Genomic DNA, 23,366 nt, shown 5'->3' on the forward strand with positions numbered 1-23,366 from the left:
GGCAGGGGGAGAGAAAATTGTCCATGCTTTCACCTCTGAATTAAGACAGATTCCTGCTACTTGCTAGCTGCCTCCCAAAAGGGCTGGCTGCAAATTTTGATAACACCAAGTCTGAAATGACACTTTCTAAATCTCCCATTAATGAAAAGTCAGAAGTCCCAATTAGGCAGATAATGAACTGTGCTCCACATACAGACTAATGAGATTGGGAGAACTGGGGACTTGGAGTTATGAAAAAAAGAGGCAAAAAAAGAAGCATTTCCAAAAAAAAAAATCCATTGATGAGACAACAGGAGACAGGAAAGATGGCTAAAAAAAATCCATAATTGGAGGAAAGATTTTGGAAGTGGGAGAAGATTCTGAAGACCAGAGAGGTGCATAGAGACAAATATCACTGGATTTCCAGGGACTTTGGCCAGACATGAGATTGGTGTCTGTGAGCAGCAGCACAGCAGGAATTAACAAGATTTTTCCCTGATGTTCCAGTGGCCTCCCTGGAACAGAGGGAGTGTGAACAGAGTGCTGTGGGAAGCAACTGTGTGTGTGAAATTATCAAACAGGGCAAGAGCTGGTTGTACAACAAACCCAGGATCCTGACTCTCCACAGGGTGTTTTGTACTCTCTCACCCATCACAAGATGTGAAAGTACTTGTTAAAAGAAAACAAGCAGGGCTAGCTTGGAGTGGATGTGCAGTAATTTATGAGTGCACTCAAACAACCACTTGTTATGGTTATGGAAACCTAAAAACACACTGCAAAATGCCACTACAAGGGACCTGAAATGAGAGCAGCTCTGTTTCACTCGTTGATTCCACTCAGCATTAACAGAAGTAGCATGCATGGCCAATTCAGTGATTTGGGACCAACTTAACTCTTGAATGCATTTACTTTTAATAGGTTTGCTGTTTTGTTTTTTTTTAACTTGTAATGGCATCATGTTGCATGCATGTAGCAACCAAGCATAACAGCACTGTCTCCATCTTTCTTGTGACAGGCTAAGCCAACTCATGAAAACACACTGCTTGCTTTATTCATAAAGCATTTCTACACAGAAGCAGCAAAGTTTTGCCATGGCACTCTAATTATTTACCACCTTTTCTTTTTTTTTCAATTTGTTTTAAAGTAAGCCCAGATCCACTGAGTTTTTTTAAAACTTACTGATTCATTAAAAAGTCTACAAGGTTTTGCAATTATTTTTTGCCCATAATCTATTTTTCAAAAAGAAAAAAAACAGAAAAAAATACGATTTTGTTATATTTTTTATTAGATTAGAAGCCATGAGATTTTTTTGCAGGACATGAAAACAATTTTCCAAATGGAGATAATCAAGGGAATACTTACAACAATTACACAAAATGACAAACCACTTATTTGTTGGCAGAATACCAAGCAACAGCCACCATAAACTCCTCTAGTTATTTTTTCTTATTTCTTTAATTTGTAAATAATACAATGGACCAAGGAAAAATGCTACACATTTTAACTTCAGTAACAATTTGATTACATTCTCGGCCTTAGAAAAGTAATGAAAATGTATTCCAGGAAAAAAATCCTGTAAAGTTAAGCACAAATTTCACTGAAACACAGTAACCCTAACAGCTATCAGCTGTCCACAAAAAACATCCTTGGTTGTGTACTTTCCAATATCTTCATATGCAATTTTTTTAAATTGCACAAAATTATCTTGCTCCCATCTGGAGATAATATAAAACAGATTAAAAAAATTGGCTTTGGGAAGAAAAATTGGTTGCAAGTATTCATGAAGAAAGGACTATAATTTAAGCTCTTGAACAACTGGAGTAATGATCTGAAACAAATGGGATGAAATCCAGTAATGATGCTTGCAGCATACTACAATTAATTAAGAATAATTCATTATGCAAGTGCTAGATGGAAAATTGCATAGAGAGAATTTCTGCAGAAAAGAATCTGGTGAAAACATTAAATCAAATCCTGTGGCAGAAAAAGCAAATACTGTGCTAGCATGCATTAACAGGACTGTTGCATCTTAAGCATATAGACTGATCTTTTCACTTCTGTTCATTTCTAGTAAAGTCTCACCTCTTATAGAAACCAGCAATGGGCACCAAACTTCAAGAGAAGGAGCAACTAAAAGGGTTTACAGCAAAAAAAACCTGAGCTGTGTACACTGAGAGACTGAAAGAATGGAAATGTTTTGCCAAGAAGGGGGACAGAGAGAAACTGGAGAAGATAACAATCTGCAAATATGTTACTAAAAATAAAGTTACTAAAAAAAGCAAAGATTCATTACACACAGTATTTTAAGAGAAAGGATGGACTTAATCCAAAATTTCCCATGCTAGACTTTATGTTAGACAATAGGAAACTCTTTCAAATGGAAATGAGTAGGAAATTCTGCCAGATATTGCCTTAAGTGGATTGAGGAATCTCCCTTTTCAGAGATTTTTATAACAGCCTAGGCAAATACCTGCTTAGAACACTACAGGTATGTTCAAAATAGTCTTTGCATATGAGAATAAAGCTGGTCTCATTCTCCATTTCTGGGATTTATTGTGGGTTCTTTTTAAGTTTCACCTTTATTAACTGATCCATTATCTGGATAAGCAAAAATACAATGTATTGGAATTATCTGGATAAGAAGACCAGTGCCTCCACTGTGACACTGCACAGTGTAAAAACTGCTTTTATACCAAGGATTAAAACACCTAAAGGGTCAGATTTAGTTAAATCTACTAAGTGTAAAAGTTATTTTATATTAAAGAGTACAAACAGCAATAAATCTTTATTTAAAATACTGTACTTCCTGTGAAGCTTGTTCTGCTGTTTTCACAAAAAATAAAAAAAATTAAATTCTTGCCATCACTTGAAAAATCCTTATATCTAAGGAGGCACAAGAGAGACCAATGATAAATGTTCTGTTACATAGCCAAAAGCAATTTTTTTCTAATTCTGAGTTACTGAAAAACAGAGGAAAGATATACAGGGCTAGGCTACTATTATATGAGAATTTTCAAATAATCCAAATGCATTCTCACAAAAATCTTAAAACTGATGGCCTTTTGTGATTAAAGGTATGAAACAGGGCTTTATAAGACATTAATAAATTAGACTATGTTATTAAGAGTAGCAATGGAATGGTGCTATGACTGTATAAGAAGGCATGACACAAATAGTAGGAACTAGATGTTGTTAAATAGCTTAGTGGCATACACAAATTTGTCAGCAAAAGAAGAACCAAGTTACAGTATGAAGCAAACTCCAAACAAAGTATTTAACACAGAGCAGAGATTTTAAATTTACTTACTGCTTCAGAATATTGAAATACTTAATACTACAAGTCTGCAGAGGTTGAAAATACAATTTAAATTTGCAGAATGGAAATCTAGTGCAGCATGACAGGAGTGCCACCTTCATCTGAAGGAGTCCTGAATTTCAAAGCAGGAGGTCTCAGAGAATGTAAAAAGTATTTCTGTACATTTGCAGTGTTATTTATCTCTAAGCAACTTCTGTTGAAGATAGAATACTGAGCTACATCGACCTTTACTACATCACAGTTCATCCTTTCGATGTAAACTAGTACAGTAACAACGGTTTGTCCTGTCTCTGAGGGTCTCTTCAGGCTTGAGACCTCCCCAGAGAGGGCATGGAGGTGGTAAAAAGTCTGGTTCTCTCGGAGGCGCCGACAAGAAAGCAGCTCAAGACGACGTTGTGTTGTTTTGGGGCTGTTTATTTATCTTATCTTAAAAAAGTTTCTGCCAGGCCGGCACAGGTCCGCTCTGCAGGTCGACCATAGCACAAAGGCCTCCTGAGAGGGCTGAGCCAAGGTCTTTATACCCTAAACTACGTATACAATATTTACAAATTTTCCCCAATGCCATGTAACCTCTTTGCAATGTCCAGTTCTTTCCCATCCAATCTGTGGTTCCCAGGGTGCAACTTCAGCATGGATGACATGAAGAAGAAGGAGGAAGAAGTCCACCACACCCAGGGTCCTCCATCTTGGCCACATGGCCCTTAATATAAACAATCTAAAAAACTACTTATACTACATTCTAACAATCTAATTTACACTCTACTCATCATTATTTTGTGTGTCTCTTCTCTCAACGTGGGCAGATTTTCCCAAGGAGCCAAATCCAGCCCCTGCAGCTCCTGGGCAGCACTCGGGGGTCTCTGAGGGGTCTGCCAGGGGGGTTTTTGCACCCCCAAAGGAGCCAGGGAAAAACCCTGGACTCCCACAACGGTTCATATTATTATTCAGCAAACTCTTACTCTGGAATCTGAAAATCTCTGGAGCTAGAACTAATTTATAGTTATAATAATTCCTATAGTCCTGTTTCAGTAGCTAAAATCTGGCACTAAATAGAAACATTTACAGAAGAAATATGTAGCAATAACCTTTCCAGTACATGCAACCAGAACAAGTTTTGAAATTATAGTACTGAAGTATACCATCCACAGTGTAAGATGAGATGAAATATGCCTTTGAGCAACTTTTGAAAAGGCTATTATTTATTACTTACAATTTAAGATTTAGAGATTGATAACATATCTGCCTTCAGAACACACAGCATGTGTAGCTACATTTATCTTAACATGGCAAACAAGTCTAATTTTATTAGAGATCAAAGAAAAATTACAGCTCCTACTTCAGGCAGGATACAGGATACAATCCTTGCTCATCAAAACTGATAATTATTCATCTATGAATGCTTGAAATATCACTGACAGATCAACTTAATACCACTCTCAATTCATAATTCTATGCAGAAAAGTTCAAGAAGCACCACATGGGGCAATAACAGAAAAACAGAGACTCTGGGGATATGTCTCATTTATTCCCATCTGTTGCAGAACACTTTTAGCCTGAGGCCTCCACATTCATCTTTCTGCTCTTAAAAAAAATTTCCTATAGTCTTTTACTCTCTATGCAGTTTATGTTTTATTTTCAGTGATTCTCATCCTGAACAATTTCTTCAACTGGCAAATTTCTGAGGGTTTTATCTATAATGTAAGAGCAGCATTACCTTACATCTGTCTTCATTTTGTTGGCCTTCAACAGAAAACTCCCACCACCAGGGTGAGGAAGCCCCATCAGGCCTGTGTGGCCCCCCCAGCACCCTGAACATCCATCAGCTGGACCAGTGCTGGATCCTGGGCTGGTGACCTCTTGCTTTCTTCATTCCTTTTTTCCTCTCTTTCTTTTCATCTCATCTCTTTATCCAAAACCCTCTGCCATATCCTTACACAGTAGCTCAGGGACTAACATATCAACTTCCAAGTGGGTGATTTACTACTAAAACTTGGTGATTTTTGCAGACTCTGACTTTTGTCATTCCTTTCAATCATGAGTGCTTATGAACCTTGGGTGCTCCTTTCACCTTAAGGGTGGGATCTCCACACATCATGGCATTTCTCTTATTGATAATTTAGATTTAAAATGCTACAAATCACAGAAATCATTACAGAATTTCTGGCTTCTAGACTGGCTTCACAATGATTGCTATAATGCCTGTGTTTTGTTATTTAGTAAAATAAAAGTTAAATAGTGCTCTCAGTGAAATTTATTGTTTACAATTTAAAATGAAATAACAGAATCTTTCTCAAACTTCAATCTGAAATATATTTTCTCCTCAAAAAATATCTGAAGTTCTATCACTAAATCCACAGCTATATCACACTCAATATATATATTTCACATGCATTGCAGAAGTATCATTAATTATACAAATAATCAGAATGCTTATTTGTTCCAATTAACATACAAACACTGCCAAGTTCCTTGTTTGGCTGAAAGCAGAATTGCTATTTAGACATCTCACAGTGCATTGTAAGTAAGGAAACAAAATTTCTTTCTAATAATCAGTCTGATTATTTTTCTTTCAAAAATCATGTTTTTGAGGGCCAGCACACATTTATATACATACATGCATTTTTTCATATAAGCATACATGTCTACAAACACACCTAAGCATGTTTATGTATGTGTACATGTACACACAAACATGTACAAAAATATACATAGGCCTAAGAGTTTAGGCATTACTTTCTTTTATAAGATCTTTTTGACAGGTTTTCAAATATGAACCCTTTGAATGTTTTCAATATAGAACTCCAAGGATTACCCTTTTTCATACTTTTATCTCCCTGAAGTTGCATAATGCCAGACAGTATAAACTGTACAAAACAATTTTTTATACTAATCAAAAATCTAAAAAGTTAACTGAGACATGAAGTTCTTTCTCAATAGCATATGGACTTTAAACTCAAAAATCATTATTTTTCTCTTTTTCATTAAATAAAATTCTGATATGATCTTGTGGGGTTTTCAGCTATAGGAAACAAACATGGAATGTTCAAATTAACAAAGAAAGGCAAGCAGGGCTGAAAAGCCAATTTATTGGACTCCATATTTACATCTTGTGTTTCATTTTTATTTTCTGCCATGCAGATCATGAAATATAACACAGAAAAATGCTGCAAAACTTTGCTAATTTTTATTTCAGGATATATCTTCCAGGATTTATCACTCAAGAACAATGTTCTCTTTTTGTTGCAAGTCAGACTTTTTATAATTATGATAGTAGTTCATCAGATAGCCTTTTCCTCTTCTTTAATTCAGCTTTTAATCAAGTGTGTAAAAAGCACGATTCATTATTTTGAAAAAACTGTTTTGCAGTGGTTGTAACTGAAAAAAATTAACATGAAATTAAACAAGATTCTTCCCTTCCACCCTTCAAAGGGTAGAAGTATTCTTTAACTCTAATTTCTCAATTTTATCTGAGAACTACTAAATTGAGAGGCAAAAATCAATGGACTCCTAAATATCCTTCCTAAAAACTGGGGAAAGAAAGGAGAGAGGAGAGAGGACAAAGGACAGAGAAAGAAACATTCCTTAAAGCATAGGAAAGAAAAAATATACTTCTGAATTGATATGTCAGAAACAAACAAATAAAAGTTCTACAGAATCAGTTTTAAAACCAGAATTCCATTTAACTCTCATACAATTTTGTGATATGTAATGACAGTCTAAGATATCTCCTCCCCCAATATTTTAAGTTTCCTCCCCCAATATTTTAACTCGGATGTCATGTTGAATTGATATCATAATTAGAAAATATAAAAATTTAAACCACAAAACCTCCAAGCTCACTAACAGTGACAGTGAAATTAATAAAATGCATAAAACCCAAAACTTTCCCAATTAGAAGCAAGAATCTTGCAAGATGTCACAATACCTAAGATTACCAGACAGACCTACATTGGCAATGAATTAGAATTTCTTTTCCATCTTCAACAGATTTCCCAGTAAAGTGAAGATGTATCTGCTCTGGGGACAGCTCTTGAATCTCAGACATAGATTGACTGTTCAGGTATTGCTGATATTTACTGGCTGTCATCTTCTCTAACAATTTTATATTAAATATAGAATTATTTATTCTTTTCAAAATCTTCCTGAAACACATTGAAGAAAAGTCTCTATTTCCAAAAACATATTTTATCTTTTTTACCATGGTAAGAGTCATAATTAATAAGGAATATGTATATACAACTTCTCAGGAGACAATTTAATCCACCAATCTGTATGATTTTCTACTGTTTGGGGACTACAGGATTTGAATTACAATATTCCAATACTCTAGCAACTCTTTAAGGGTTTTTCCTGACTGTTAGTTTTTCATGCTATTAGCACTTAGTCTTTCAGAGAGAAATGTTGAAAAGAAACATGAAGATAAGGAGCACTAGAGGGTAAACTGAAAATTTATTACACTCAAATAATTAATGCTTCCTCTGTTATCATTATTATTATCCATATAATGCCTTAAGTGGGCACTGAATCTTATATCTCATGTATAATTATAGTCTCAGCATAACAGGCATAGCTGCCTGTTATTTCACAGTTCTACAGCATTTGGACTCAAGTTTCAACATTGCTTTCCAGTTTGTGGTCAACAAGACATATTACAAAGCCTGCCCTTCCAAAACACATGCCAAGATGCTTTTAAAACATATTTATTTTTCAGTAGCAGTAAGGAGAGAAGATGTGAAGACACAAAACTCCTTGCTAATGCACTTTCTAAGCTATTAAGATCTTAATTCTTACAAGAGGAGAGTTCTGATGAATGGCATAGTTGTCTCCAACTTTAGAAGAGTGCAATAAAGATGAATATTTGAAACCTCTCTGCACTGCAGTAGCTTAGGCTTTTCTCACTGTCATATTTCACTTTAAGGAGCTTAGGTATCAAAGAAAAGCCTGAGAAATGTGGCCTGGATAGATCTTTGTTTATTTAGTGGAAATTGATCAACCAACAGGCTGTTTTGAGCTGAAAACAGCACGTCAATATATTTTGCTAATCAGGGCTAAGTATTCAAAGCAGAGTGCTTGGATGGTAACAGGCAGGAACATAAATGTTAAGCAAAAAGTGGTAATTGTTCTCTGATCTGCACTGTAGCAAGAATTGGAAAAAAAAAAAAAAATCCTTCTCTCAAAATTAGCAAATAATAACAACCAAAATTGAAAACTCAGAATATTTGAGACTTTCAGCTGAGCAGTATGAACACTTAATATACTCTGACATTTCTCCTTATGACACTTAATTTCTTCTGGAAAAGTCTGCTTAAATGCTTAGTTTAAAGCTAACATAATTTAAAATGTCAAAATATCTGAGTATAAATTTAAAGGCTAACCTTAACATCATAAAACTTACAGGACCAACACTATATGAGAATATTAAATCTGCCAAGGTATATAAGCTCTTCTCCAGTGAATGATCTTAAGAAAAAAATTCAAAGTAATGACCTCTGGGGATATTACTGGTCACCAGACTCAGCCAGACATTGTGCTACTGACCACAACACTTTGAGCCAGGCAGTTCAGCCTAATTTCTGTCCAGCTCACTGGTAATGTTTGCAAAGATCATTTAGTGCATCAGTATCCCAAGAGACAAGATGGGGGTGACTGGCTTTGAAGCTTCCTGGATTCTCTTTCCAGATGGGAATGACATCTCTTCCAAACGTTCCCCCCTGAGGTTGTCCTGACATTTCCAAGGCTGTTGAATGTGACCTTGTACTGACATTGACCTCTCAGCACCTGGTGAACCCCATTGGGCCCCCTGGGCTTGTCTAGTGGCTCCCCAGTCTGATCCTCCTCCACCAAGGCTAAATCTTCCTTGTTCCAGACTTTCCCATTCATCTCTGGAGCCTGGGATTGCTCAGTGCTCAAACAGTAAAGACCCAGGTAAAAAAGAAGGTGCTGAGTCCCTCAAGTCTTTTCTGTGTTCTTTGCTTGATATTAGCATATTAGCAGACACCAATTCATTCTCAGGCAGCAAAAGCAAAACAAGCTAGAGGAAAGTGAAGGCTAAAACAGAGGATTCAAAGAGATATTAAGGCAAGTCATCTCTGAAACAAAACAGTGTAATATAGCACCACTAAATGCTTTCATAATGCAAAGGCATAACAGTAAGACATGAATTTCACAATTTTTCAGAATTTTCTCCCTTTTTTTGAATTATTAGATCTTTTCCAATGCCCATTTATACATTGGGGGAAAGAAATGGAAATAGAAACAAAAGAGAAGGGCATGCTTATGTGCATACATGAAGTTATTTCTGTGTACCCTACTGAAAAGAGAATATAGAAGTCCTGAATCAAAAACCTATAAAAAGTTGATATAGCAAGACAGTATCTGTAACCTCCCATATGCAAGAAGTATATATAAACCCTGCCTTTTCATTCCAATCTTGCATTTCTTTGAAAGCAGGAAAGTGTAATTAAGTGAAATTGCAGGCAAGAACTGTAACACAGATAAATGTTCCATGGCAGTAACCACAGAATTTATCTTCACCTGTGACCCAGACTCAAAGCTACAATCAGATTTGCAATAATTAAATATCAACCTAGTGAGTTATATGCACTGACAGCATGATTTAGCAGAAGTTATTATTATTTTCTGAGAACACCAATATTGTAATTAAATTGCTCTTTTTGGATGCCAATTTTGAGGAGCCTTTAGAACAAAATAATTGTAAAAAAAATCTACAACTATATGATGACTTATTAAAAACAGACCCCTCATTTTTATACTGTAATTCATTACATACCCTTAGGCAACTAAACACTTCCAATAATTGGCTCCTTCAAATGCATCTTTAGTACATATTCCACTTGGACATCTGAAGCATTTTTGCCTAGTAATGTCCACTAGATCTGTGCTTTAGGATTCAGATTCACCCCTCTCATCTTTAGAGACTGTAACTTAATTAAAAGTTTAATGTTAAATAAGATATGCTTTGGCACTCAGATTTCCACCACCAAACTGCCACAGACCAGAACTAGGCCAACCACACCTCAACACCCAGGTATTACTGGAGCCTGCAATCCAGAGAACAGAGGGGATGAGGAATTTATTTATGCAGCATTTACAAAGAGCCCCTACCCTGGCCAGACAGAACCATTCTCTCTGCAAGTTGTCATCTACACACAGGGGGCTCAGAAAAGCCCAGCAGAGCAGTGCTTGCAGCTGTAAGAAAGCTCCACTAAAGCAGGCACAGATAATAAAAAATAATATATTGCAAATACACCTACCTACCTGCAGGGCATGTTATTTAGCTAGGGAGCTCCCTGAGTTACTCAGAAGACCAGACCTAGACTGTGCACAAAGGACTAGTTGCTGTTGGATTCAGGAGGTAGAGACTAACATTTCAATCACTACCAGCAGAAGTATTCAACATATTTGAGAATACCAATTACAATTTGCTTCTATACAGTAAAATGAGAAAAGCAAAGGGATAGTCAAAGCATATACAAGATAGAGATTCTGCCCAAATGAGAATGGAACATGAAATCCAAATAGATTATCCATAATTGAGAGAGGTCATAAATTGATTGAGGCAAAAAATGGCAGAATTTTTTTCTACATGTGTCCTCTGACCCATTCTGGAGGTCATCCCTGCTTATCACCAGATTGGCCTTTCTTGGTGTTCACCACACACCCAAAATTACTGCTTGATAAATGCAGTTAAGTTAAGGTCAAGAAGCAAAAAGGAAAATCTTGAAAGAAAATAGAAGTAGTAATTACTCGTGGTTGAACAGTTTATCAGATTTGAATGCCAGAAGTACCTAGATCAGTCTTAAATGGAAAGGATAATGTTATCTAGCCTTACTCAAGCAATTATGAGAGTCAACCTGCTCTTGCAAGCAGGACAAGATTTGTAATCTATAACCTTGGTCTCTACTGCCTTCCCAAACGTCATGGAAAAAAGGACATACAAAAATATTCTAAAAATTCTGAAAAGCTAACTCTCAAACATACCAATATAAGCACAACTGTGTCTGACTATAAACTGGAAAATTAAGATAAAGTAATTACTGTTAGCACTTCATGACAACATTAATGGAAAAAAGAAAGTGAGAGGGTTCACATCACCCTCTACACCTAGTCAAAAATTACAAGAAAAAACAGAATTCAAAAGATAATTCATGAACGGTGCTAACCAAGAGATGCTGATCTTGGAATACAGAAACACAAGGAAAGGAAATACATAGAGGTAGACAATAACTTATACAAAAAGATACTTTCAGTGGCAAGCTGTCACAATATCTCCAAGAGTAACAATGCAAAGTCTACAAAAGGAATATTAGAAGAAACAACACAGTGAAAGAATACTCTCACCTCTTTGACTATCTTTCCACACAATTTGTCGATTTTTCTCAAAATTTTTATTCAACCAGATGAGGATGGCTCGTTCATATCGAGAATATATATTACTGCATAAAGGTTCTGATTTTATTCCTGGCATGTTCTGCAAGCTTTCCAAGCTCAGTGGATCAGGAAAAGCATGGGAAGAAACACGTGGAAGAACAAACACCTGAAATTATGAAAAAAAAGTTTTAAAGCATGAACTGCAAAAATAATTTTGAGCTGAAGATAAAGAAAGAAACAAACTCAAAAGGTCTTCTAATTTAGGAAAGGTTTAGGAGACTGCACATTAGCACCCACACAACCACTACATAGGATGGTGAAAGGTCTCAAATGAGAAGTCACAGTTCAGTTTGGATAAAGCTTCACCACAGTCTACAAATTCCTCAAGGAGGGCAGAGGAGAGGGAGGTGCCAATGTCCTCTCTCTGATAATCAGCAATATGGACACAAGGAAATGGAATGAAGCTGCAACAGGGCAAGTTTGGATCTTAGGAAAAAGTTCAGCACTCAGTGGGTGGTTGGTCACTGGACCGTGGTCATGGCACCAACTCAGTCCAAGTTCAGGGAGTATCTGGAGAATGCTCTTATGGTTTAGTTTGGGCAGTCCTGTGAGGAGCTGGGAGCTGGACTCAATGCTCCTTATGGGTTTCCAACTTGAGATATTCTATCTATCTCAATCTCTCAGATAAATATTTTTTGTTGTTGTTTTGAACTTATCTCCAAGTTTTGATGAACCATGTGAAACCACTAGGTCATCTCTATTCCAAGAATTACTGTGCATATTCTATCCAAAGCACTAATTGCTGAACTATTTACAGTGATGACCAGAGCAAATCTATAGACAACATTCAAATTCTATCTTTCATGACCCAGTCGATGATTTAGGTCCAAATTACATTGATTGTTTCTCCTGAAAATATTCACATTAAAAGTCTAAAACAAAATTCAGGGCAAAAATGGTTTTCTGGCTGGAAGTGCCCATGAGTGGCTCATGTCCAGCCTCTCATCCACCAGCACCTCCAAGCCCTCCTCAGCAGAGCTGCTCATGATCTGTTCATCCCCCAGCCTGTATTGATACTGGAGGTCTCCTAACCCTGACTGATATAAAACCTGATTAAATCAAAGCATTTCAAACTACCTATTGTTTTAGGGTTTCATCTCATCAGGAAAAAAAAGTCAGAACCCAAACAACAAAACATACACTCATACTATTAATTTTGGTGGGGTTTTGCTCTGTGCTAGTCTGTCATGTACCTATGAATACTACAGCAAATTGAAAGAATAAAAAAGTGACTTGCTTTCTGGTAACCATGACTGCATTTTTCTACATCCATATTCCCATGTGTTCTTAAGTCATCTGTCTCAGCCAATGTACACATAGTATTTCATCTCTATATTTTATTGTGCTTTCCCAATCAATAATCATATAATCAGAGAATAGTTGATGTTGGAAGGTGGCTCTGGAGATTGCCTGGTCCAAACCTCCTGGCTCAAGAACAGAGTGTTTTTTCCAGCACTGCACTCTGCTGGGTTTGGATATTTCCAAGGGCAGTAATTCCACAAGCCCCTCAGGGTATCCATTCCAGTGTGTGACCACTCTGACAGGAAAAAAAGGTTTCTTAAGTTTAAAGGCATTTCCTGCAACTCAGTTCCTGGTGCCTCTTACCATGTCATGAGCCTTTACTGAGGAGTCTGGCACAGTACCCTTTGGGTACTGAAACACATCCCCTGCTTGAGCCTTCTCTTCTGGCTGAACAGTCTCAGCTCTTTCAGTCCCTCCCTAAATGACAGATGTTTCAATCTCTTCAATTATCTGTGGGGTCCTTCATTGAAGTCACACTCCAGTACATCCATGTCCAACTTGTACTGGGAAGCCCAAACATTAGCTATATTTTTAATCTATTCTCCATCCCTTGGAATAGAAATAAATAATTTTTTCTTTTTTGCACATAAATGTTACTGATCATTGATAAGCAGGTAAATTTTACTTTGGAAAAAATGACATCCAAGTTTTTTTCTACCATTAGTAAAAATAAAATTGAACAAAATTTGAGAAATGTATACTGACCAAGTTGTTCATATTTTAAAAGGAGTAGGTATTATTAAAAAATGCTTAGCTGTTTAAAAAATCCATTCAAATGTGAGGCAATAAATGCTATAGTTATACATCCAGGCAATTATGTCCACTGAGAAGGGCTTCTAAGCAGGGTAACACAAAAACATGACAGAGTTTTCTTTACTTGCACTAATATTTATATAACATTTAATTCTACAAAATGAAGACTATTAAAATATAATATTTCCTAGTTGGAACATATTAACACAATCATAAAGTTTTAATGAAACTTAAAATATTCTCGCTCTCTCTTTTTCCTTCTCTGTTAGAGAGAAATAAATACTTACAAATATTTAAAGATGTGTTTGGAAAAAAATAAACCTCCTATATACACCACAGATCTTTTTCAAAATAGAGATTTTTGGCCATCAGTTCCTCAGAATCTGGTACCAAATATATCTTCAATTTACCTTGTACATCTGCAGCAGCACATCTGTCCAAGCTCGTTTGCTCATTGTCTCAAACGCGCTGTTCTCCAGAACAAAAATTGGCCTGCTACTTAATTTGCCTGAGCTTCTCATGCTTCCTCTCCTCACTTCAGGTGTGAAATCCTGCATAAAAGGATGAGAATTTTTTTTTCAATATTCATTTCATCAGTTTGGATAGGAAATTCACAAGAGGACAATAATGAATCAATGGCATAAATGGGTGGTATCATCTAGTGTAGAGGAATAGTGACCGACATTAAAACCATTGGCTGTTTTCTGCTATCTCAGGAATAAGAGCCATAATAAAGAATTGACAGCACCAATCAGGAAATAGGAGAAACAAATAAAATATTTTTCTTAAAAATGGTAAAATCTGTATAATAATCTGATCTCTACTTTAAAACATATCTGTTGGACATTAATATCAGGTATCATCAGTATCAGAAGGAATTGGGAAAAAAAGAGAGAGACCAAGGAAAATGTTGCAGTCAGCTTAAATTCCTACTTAGTCTCACACATAAGCTTAGATTTATGCAATCTAAAACAGTCACCATAGTAAGAACACTCATAGTCCACTAGTATTCAAAGGACTAAAACTAAGCATGTGGGCTTTATCAAAAGGAGAAAAAACACCAAACCTACCCACCCTTAATCCAGTATTCACTTCAGTCCATATCTCATAATCTTCAGGTGTAAGCAGAAATTCTGGCATAACATGAGAAAGACATGCTCCTTGGCTTCTGAAATCACAAAGCAGGAAAAGTTAAAAGAAATAATTATTTTTTAAGATAAATCCATTTTTTTCAAGTTGTTCAACCTTTCTGTAATCTCCTCTATCTCAGTAGCCTCTGGACTAGTGACCCAGCTCCATTAATTGCTTAGATGAGTTTCATGGATAGGAACTCATGTTCAATTCCTATGGCTAAACTACACATTAAAAGTACATACAACTCCAGACAGATTGGCTTCTTTATGAGCATTGCTCCTCCAACAAGGATTTACTACAACACAAAACATCAAAACAAATAATATCCAGTTCCATGTGAAAGCCAGGTGACCACTGTTGCATAACTTCAGCAGAATTAAAACTTGATGATGCTTTTATCTGCCTGCAGTTTCATATTTCTAAATGACACTGGAAGTCTAATGGGGGTAAGCAAAGGTATTTCAAAACTCTCAATGGACCTGCCATCTCTTCTCAAGTTACTTAGAAATGCAACAAGAAAAGCAATTGCTGTAACAAAAGGCAACTTCATTAAACTGAACACCAAAAAAGTTAATTTCCAAGTGAGGACTGTCTCAAATAACACAGTTTAAACAAATAAGCTGGAAAGAAAGGAATACAATGTAGAATTTTCAAGCTTATTTTTCTCAGGAAAGGGGAAAAGCTTCCTGACCTTCAGGTCAGGAAGATTATCATAGCATATCTAGATTTAAATTGTTCTCTGAGTTTTTAAAATGGTTAATGGGAATACAAATTAAATTAGTATTTCTTCTTACATAACCAGTCTTTCATTCAAATGAAATTATCATACTGTTCAGTACCATACAGTTCAAAATAAATTTAATTTTTACATTAAAAGTCAGTTTGCAATTAAGATCATAACAAGTTATTACTCTTCTCACAGAATTATATTTTTCTAGTAAGACTACAATTTCAGTTTCCATATTTTATTTAGAAAATTATTCTTTATCTTTCCAAATTATTGAAATTTCATGTTCTATACAATTATCTAGTATTTTTTTTAAAACAGAAGTATTCTAACCAGGAATACAAAAATAGCACCAATTTAGCAGTCTGACTCTAAAACTCATTTTCCATTTTGCCATAAACAGCGTTCTATTAAATCCCTTTTAAACTTCAGCTCATCCCAAATGAAAAAATAAGAAAGCCATACAGTAATAATATTTTCAATTATCTTATCTGTCTTTTGATGTTTTTACTCAGTAAATACACTGGAATAGGTGCAATCTGCAATTTTTCATTCCAAGAAAAGCGGGTAACAAGGTTACATGTCATCATAGCAAAGCTCTATATAACAATGTTCTCATACTGGGCTGTATTTTGCTACTCAAGTATTTGAGGAACACTTTATAACAAAAACTTCTCTTCATTCAAGTTAAGACACGGGGCTTACTACAACCTGGTTGCACTGTAAAATGCTAAAGTTTTTCCTTTACTGCTGTGTAATGCACCAAAGAAACCTTTGACTGGAGTACAATAAAACTGATACTTGGAATGTAGCTTGAAACACTAAGCACCATTCACCTGCTTTGGCAAGTGGAAAATCTGAGATACAAATTATGCTTTATTTGAACCATGCTGATCAGAAAGTAGTGGCTGCTATAAGAAAGCCAAGAACTATCTGCTGATTTTCCACAAATCACAGTGAATGTGCAGGGGCAGCAGTTCACAGATAAATTACTTGTATCTCAGCTGAGTTTAGATATCTGCCCATCATTACACACAGCCATGCCAGCAGATAATCAGAGACTTTTGTACTATGATCTATAAACATCTGGGAGGAAATGTAAATATTCTAGATGATCGTCAAATGCTCAAGTAGGAAAAGTAGATCCATAAATGAGGAGCCACAAAGAAATCTTACAGAATTCACACAAACTAGGAGAGGTAGAAAACTAACAGGATGTGGTAATAACATGAAGCACAAAATGAGCACCAAATTAACTGTAGAAGAGTTCAGGTTGGAAAAGACTTCTAACACCATCAAAATACATATAAGCAGCTAGCTAGCCCAGCTCAAAATGCTTTTCTATGAAACCCTGTGGTGTTTTTCTAGGATTGGTATGGTTTACTATTTCATGTCTGATCATTTGGCCTGAGCAACCATCAGTCATCAATGCATTTGTGTACAGAAACACTGGGCTTAGCCTTGACCAACTGGCTGCTGCCTCATTTCTGTTCTGAATACATCCATGATTTGACAGCCAAAGTTTAGTAAAACTGATGATTTTTATTAAAATTTAGCTGTTAAAGAGATTGAAAAAAATTCCCAAGAAACACATTCGAAACACTGAAGTAGTTCTTTCCAATTGCTGTTATTTTTAGAAAAAAAGGGTTGGGATCCACTTACCCCAAAACTCCTCATTTTAAAGTATTCAACAAACATAATTTATGCTAGTTTCAAGATTCTTAGATTCCTGGAAAATCTCAGTGGGAAGACTGCACATAAGAGTCATCAGGTTCCACCAAGAGCATCAGTAGAATGGTGAGATGATGAATAAAAAACTTCATCTGACTGTCTACTAGGTCTGTCTAAGAGGAAAGGTTATGAGTTATCTTTTGCAATTAAGGAAGCTGAGTTCCTGTGGAATTCCTGTGTTAGATATAACCCTAACAAAGGACACTTTGATTAGTGTAAACTCCAAATAACCTTGGTAAAAACAAATTAAAGGTTATAATATATACATCTTATCTCACAAAAAGTATAAAAGAAACCCTAAACCCACTGTATTCCATCCAGTTACAACTAGGCTTGAATTATCCTAATTTTAGAAATTGGAAAGAAAAGGTGCATGCATGGATATCTCATCATACTTGTACTCACTTAAGGAAGGACAGCAACTCAGAATGCTGCCAGTAGAGTTGGAACATTCTTTCTACTGGATGAGGGGACAGTGACTGGCACGCTGAAATGCCTGGTATTGGCTGCCCATTCAGATGGCGAAACATCTCATAGAAACCCTTATCTTTGTCAACCTTCCGTTTAAAATTCTTCTCTTGTGCAACAGTTTGCTGGACTATACATGTATCGCTGGGAGAGAGAAAAAGCCTTTGATATTATTCTTCTAAATGAGCTACAATTACATGTACCACAAGGCTAATTGAACAAACCATGAATTAAAAACAGCAGCAAGGAAGGTTAAAAAGTAAAGTGCTCTTTCATCTTTACAGAATGTTCAGAATAAAGTAAGAACTTTGAACTGCATGGAATATTTATTCCTTCATAAATAAAAGCTTTCTGACAAGCATAACTTGGATTTTTGTCATGTTTATAAATGTGATTGTTTCCCAGGAGAGTGGCTTCCTCACTATTTAGTGCCAAGTTAGATGAGATCAAGTGAGGCCACCACAACCGATATAATCCCAAGGTGCTTGCAAGATTCTTGATTATAAAATATTATTTCTCATCTGTTTCTTGATCATTAGATTATGTGGGGGGAAAAGACATATTGTTAAAGAACATACTTATGCCACCAAAGAAGGGACAAAGGCTAGAAGTGTTTTCACTCTCAGAGGAGAGTTATTTCAGTTAAGTAGGTGACATATAATTTGAACTGCATGCTTAACTTACACAACATTATGATAGGCAGTATAATAGTTGAAAATATATTTGAGAAAGCTAAAGCTAACACCTGGACAACATTTTCATATAAGCACCATACAGAAGTTACAATTTTGATAGAAAATTGTCCATTAGAGTGTGTTTATATTCCTTACATCATATCCAAACCACCTGAGTAGATCTGTTAGCCTGTCATGAGACAGACTGGAGTAAGCTCTAAGCAGGCATGAATTACCGTCTCAGAGAATGAGGAATTGAAATGGGATTTTGCCCCTTAGGCCAGCCAAAGAGTGTGAACCAGCTCTTCACAGCAGCTAGGGTCTTTTGAAAGAAGGTGTACTCCTCCTTATCCTCATCAGGAAAAAATGATAGTTCCCATTTATTTCCATTCCCATCACTTTCACTGTCAGTTTCACTCTCTTCACTTGTTTCTTCACTCTCTTCACTTTCATATTCATCACAGTCACTTTCATCAGTGGTACTCTCTGAATGATACACACAAAAAAAAGAAACCACTCAGAAAGCTTTTTTATTTCCCCATTTTTTTCTAGTACAAAAATATTTAACACACAATTGCTTTCAAAGAACAAAAAACTGCCAGACAAAAGATTATCAACTTATTTTAGGAAAAAAAAATTAAATTACATATACATGTCTTAGGAATAGAACAAATGATACATTGATATCTAATTTCGCTTTCAGAAAAAAGCATTACCCAACCAGCAAAAAATAAATTCAGGCATGGCTTACAAAATTGCAGCCAGAATCTTCAAAGGATCAGTCTCACAAACAGTTCCAACAGACACAGCTTTGCCTGTCCGTCACTGCAAGTTCACTTTAACAGTTATTATACAGGTACAACTCCCACTACCTCTAGAAGCCTTTCCTTCCCTCTATCAGGGGAGAAAATCCTAAATTCTAATCTGTTCATAACTTATATACCTTAACAATTATTAGTTGTTAACATCAACAACAATATCATTGCACAAAAAGGTAACTAAGGTAACAAACAATAATTTTCCTTATAGCACAAATAACTTAGGTGACTTTTGAAGTCATCTAAATACCCCTTGATGTTCATTTTAATACCACTGCTGCAGTTTCATTAGATGATGCAAAAAAATAATTAATTGATATATTCTTGAAAAAAAAAAAAATCTTACTGGTATTTAAGAAGACAAAAAATGCAATGGGGAGAAAAGAGACTCATTATTTATAAAATCACTGATTTTATGAGTTGTACTATACCTGATAGAGAATCTTCATAGGTTGAGCCACTACTTGCACCTAAAGAACTTGTGGAACGTGAAGATGATTGTGGTGTAAAACATGGCTGTAGAACAACTTCTCCAGTGCTCAAGTCATTATTGTCTGTAAAAAAAGATTCAAGTTGCAGATGAGAAAACATATTTTACTGTCTGTGCTCTAAAAAATTATAAATTAACATGTACTTCATGCTTCAATTAATCAAGTAACAATTCTTATTTCAGTTCTCCTAAAAATCTCATTTTGGTCATTAGACTGGGGTCTAGAAAAAATTTCATGCCATTTTTTTTCCCCCATTAACTGTATATTTTATAGGGTGCATCTTCCTAGAGAGAAGCATCTATCAGAACAATGCCAGTTCAATAATTCTATGTCATGAACAAAATATTCTTAGGGACTTCTTGTTCACAGATGTGTAATGAGTCTCAGTACATCATTACCAAGCTCTTTCAGACACAACAATACATATTTTACAAACCAAACTCACAAGTAAACTTTATCAATCCATGAGTTCTGAAATAACAGATATTCTGACATTCTCATGTTGGCCTACAATAGGATTAGGGTACCCTCTGTTGTTAGTCCAAAAGAAAAGAGGCACCAAATGTAGTTTCCAGAGAAGTAAACACACCACTAAAAGAAGGAAGAACTCTCTAGGATTATCTTTTAACTTTTCATTGCTGGTACTGTTATTTTTACCAGGAAGGTAAAAGGAAGAAAGTAAAACAAGAGCATGTTGCCAGAGTGGAGGCAAAGCCTTCCAGGATATCTTTCAAAGACACTGTGTTCTATAGATATGGTTTGGTCACATTCAACAGCATTCCACACCAGCACAGAGTATACAAAATCACATAAGAAAGACTCAAAGAATTTAGCAGTAATGACTTGCTTCAAAACAGACACAAACTGATGTGAGAAAAAACCAATAAGTAATCAGTGCAGGAGAGAAATATCCCATTATTAATGGGAGATAATTTATTATAAAACCATCACTCCATTTTTGGCTTAATCCTCAATGCAAATCTACAAATCATCTTTAAAACATAAGCTTGCAAAATGGTCAATTGATTACCAAAAATAAAGAAAATAAACAAAAAATTACACATCAATAAGAGATAATACTTTTTTCCCCTTCCTATCTTCATTTAATTATGCTACGATCCCTGAATGATGTGGTACCTATGTCTATCTTCTTCCATTTGGGTGAAAAAAACTAAAACATTACCTGTCTTCTTGCTAATCTCCTTCTCAATTTCCCAAGTACCAATTCTCTTTTCTTTTAAATACTCTAAGTGACACATTTACTTTAAGTTAATGCAGTCTTAGAATTCAGTCTTTGATGCTAAATCTGTCTCGGATCTAAGGACTTACTTCCTTACCTGAAAAATTTCTCTATTTCATCAAAATACATCAGATCACATATACAGCTATAAAAAAACAACTGCTTACCCCAAACTGAACCTGTTTTAAGCAGGTTGGACTAGATGCCCCCCATGGATCCCTTCCAACCTGAATTATACCATGATCCCAATCTCCTCCCATAAACACAGCCACACACACAGATTACAGATCACTGAAGCAGCAGAGATGGGTTCAGGAGAGGAGACACAGCAGAGATTGAGACAGAGGCAGGCAGAGGGAGGCAAGCAGGGAGACATAAAGCAGATAAAAATATTTCTGCTCTCTGACTACAGGTTTTTATTAGGCCTTAAAAAATAGCTGTGCCCTTCTACCTTCAAGGACAGGAGTTAAAAAACCCTGAAAACTACTCCCAACAGGCAAATAATGATCATATTTTAAAATAACATAATGTGATTTTTCTTTTGCTTTCTTCAAAACAGATGAATACTATCATTAAAATTCAAATTAACTTATTCTCTAATGTTTTGTCTGTTTTCCCTATTCATAATTAAAACACTTCACGAAATATTCTGTAGGATTTCAGTTTTTTCAATATTTTTCAATAAATATTAACTAATCCTATATATAACTTGTCCTTATTTTCAACATGAAAACTGAACCAATAAATGATTTTAAGAGTTTAATTGCAGAACACTCCTTCAATAAATGAGGGAAAATGCAATCTTGAGGATCACACCACTGTTATCACTCTGAAAACACTGCTAATACTAATAGACATAATATAATCTCAGAGGCAGAGTGTTGACTGCTTACTGCTTCTCCAGACAATTTTTTGATCAGAGCAGTGCAATGCCAAGTATGGGTATAACGTAAGAAGACAATTGTCTGTTGTTCCAGCAACCAGAAATGAGAACCTGTGGAAAACAAAATACAGAATTTACTATTTTCTATTTTCCAATGGTAATAAAAATATTTTTTCAGTACAAGAACAAAAAACAGAGCACAGGCATCAGAACTCCTTCATTCTTCTCTAATGGTTGAACAGATTACACAGGTAGGACTGCACCTTTCAAAATGCTGAAGTTTAGTACAGTGTTTCCATTTCTTAATTTTACTATGAGCATGGGTGTACCATTAGTCTGAAAGAATCAGCAGATATTTAATGAAATAAATTAACTCCATATTTTTAAAAAGAAAAATAAAAACTACTAAAATTACAAGTGACAATAATAAGTCTCCTAAAGATGCCTGCTAACTTGCTAAATAATATATCCTATAACTTTTGAAAAGGGAAATTTTCTTGAAAAGCAACTTCTATTTTGATGTAGCATGTATTCTATAAGACTTTACAGAAATGTCAAAATAAATATTTTAAAATAAATAGATTCAATTTAAAAACAATAAGGTATTGGCTACTGTTGTTGGAATATAACAAATTGATGTCCATGCTCTCATGTTCACTAGCGTCTGTTCTGCCTGCAGCAACTTTATTGATGTGCAGCAATCCTCCTTTTAACCCTCTTTTTGTACTTCACCTCAGTCTCTCAGAGTGTAGTCAACAAGCAAATTAGGACTATCAATGCAACCCTGGACCCCATCTGTATTTATGTTCTTAGCTCGTTTCAACTGACAGGTAATTTAACTGAGCTTAGTGCTATGTTATTAAAAGCTGGGTTTGTATTCCTCACTTACTTATTAAGTAACATTAATTTAAATTAATTGTTTTGACTAAACTGTCAAAAATAAAAAGAAAAATGTATTTTAATAATTCAAAGATCATGCTAATATCCATATTGCTGTAATATATTAAGAATTGTGCATTTTAAAAATATACCAGAATAAATGAGTATATTTTCTGTTTCCTTGAAACAATGTGAGAGAAATTTCTATTTATTGCAAATTTAGATTAATATTAAAAGATATCACAAGATCTCTCAGATTAATTTATTTATAATATGACATAATTTTTGTGGAATAACATAATCAAGGAGAACAGAAATGTTTTTAAAGTACCAGAAATTTGTTTTGCTTCCTTGTTCATACTTCACTCTCCAAACAAAACATTCTTGGATATCACTTTCAAGACAACTTCAATAAATAGAGAAAGGTTCCAACAAAATCCATAGCCAACTTTCTTACAGGTAAATATTCCCATTGGGATTCCAATTTGACAGCTAAGTCATTTAAGTAAATAATCCAGCA

At 35.3% G+C, this 23,366-nt stretch overlaps 1 protein-coding gene across 1 annotated transcript in view; it reads right to left on the reverse strand.

The window, feature by feature from the left end:
- CFAP47 (cilia and flagella associated protein 47) overlaps positions 1-23,366 on the reverse strand; it is a 258,137-nt gene that overhangs the window by 183,907 nt on the left and 50,864 nt on the right. Inside the window, exons 27-33 of the mRNA XM_079305151.1 lie at positions 21,978-22,078; positions 19,785-19,907; positions 18,772-19,021; positions 17,799-18,005; positions 14,876-14,969; positions 14,212-14,352; positions 11,657-11,852 (exon numbers count right to left, since the gene is read on the reverse strand). Coding sequence (XP_079161277.1) covers positions 11,657-11,852; positions 14,212-14,352; positions 14,876-14,969; positions 17,799-18,005; positions 18,772-19,021; positions 19,785-19,907; positions 21,978-22,078 — 1,112 coding nt within the window. The remainder of the gene's footprint in view (positions 1-11,656; positions 11,853-14,211; positions 14,353-14,875; positions 14,970-17,798; positions 18,006-18,771; positions 19,022-19,784; positions 19,908-21,977; positions 22,079-23,366) is intronic.

This window comes from Erithacus rubecula (genome assembly GCF_903797595.1).
Source record: "Erithacus rubecula genome assembly, chromosome: 1".
NCBI lineage: Eukaryota > Metazoa > Chordata > Aves > Passeriformes > Muscicapidae > Erithacus > Erithacus rubecula.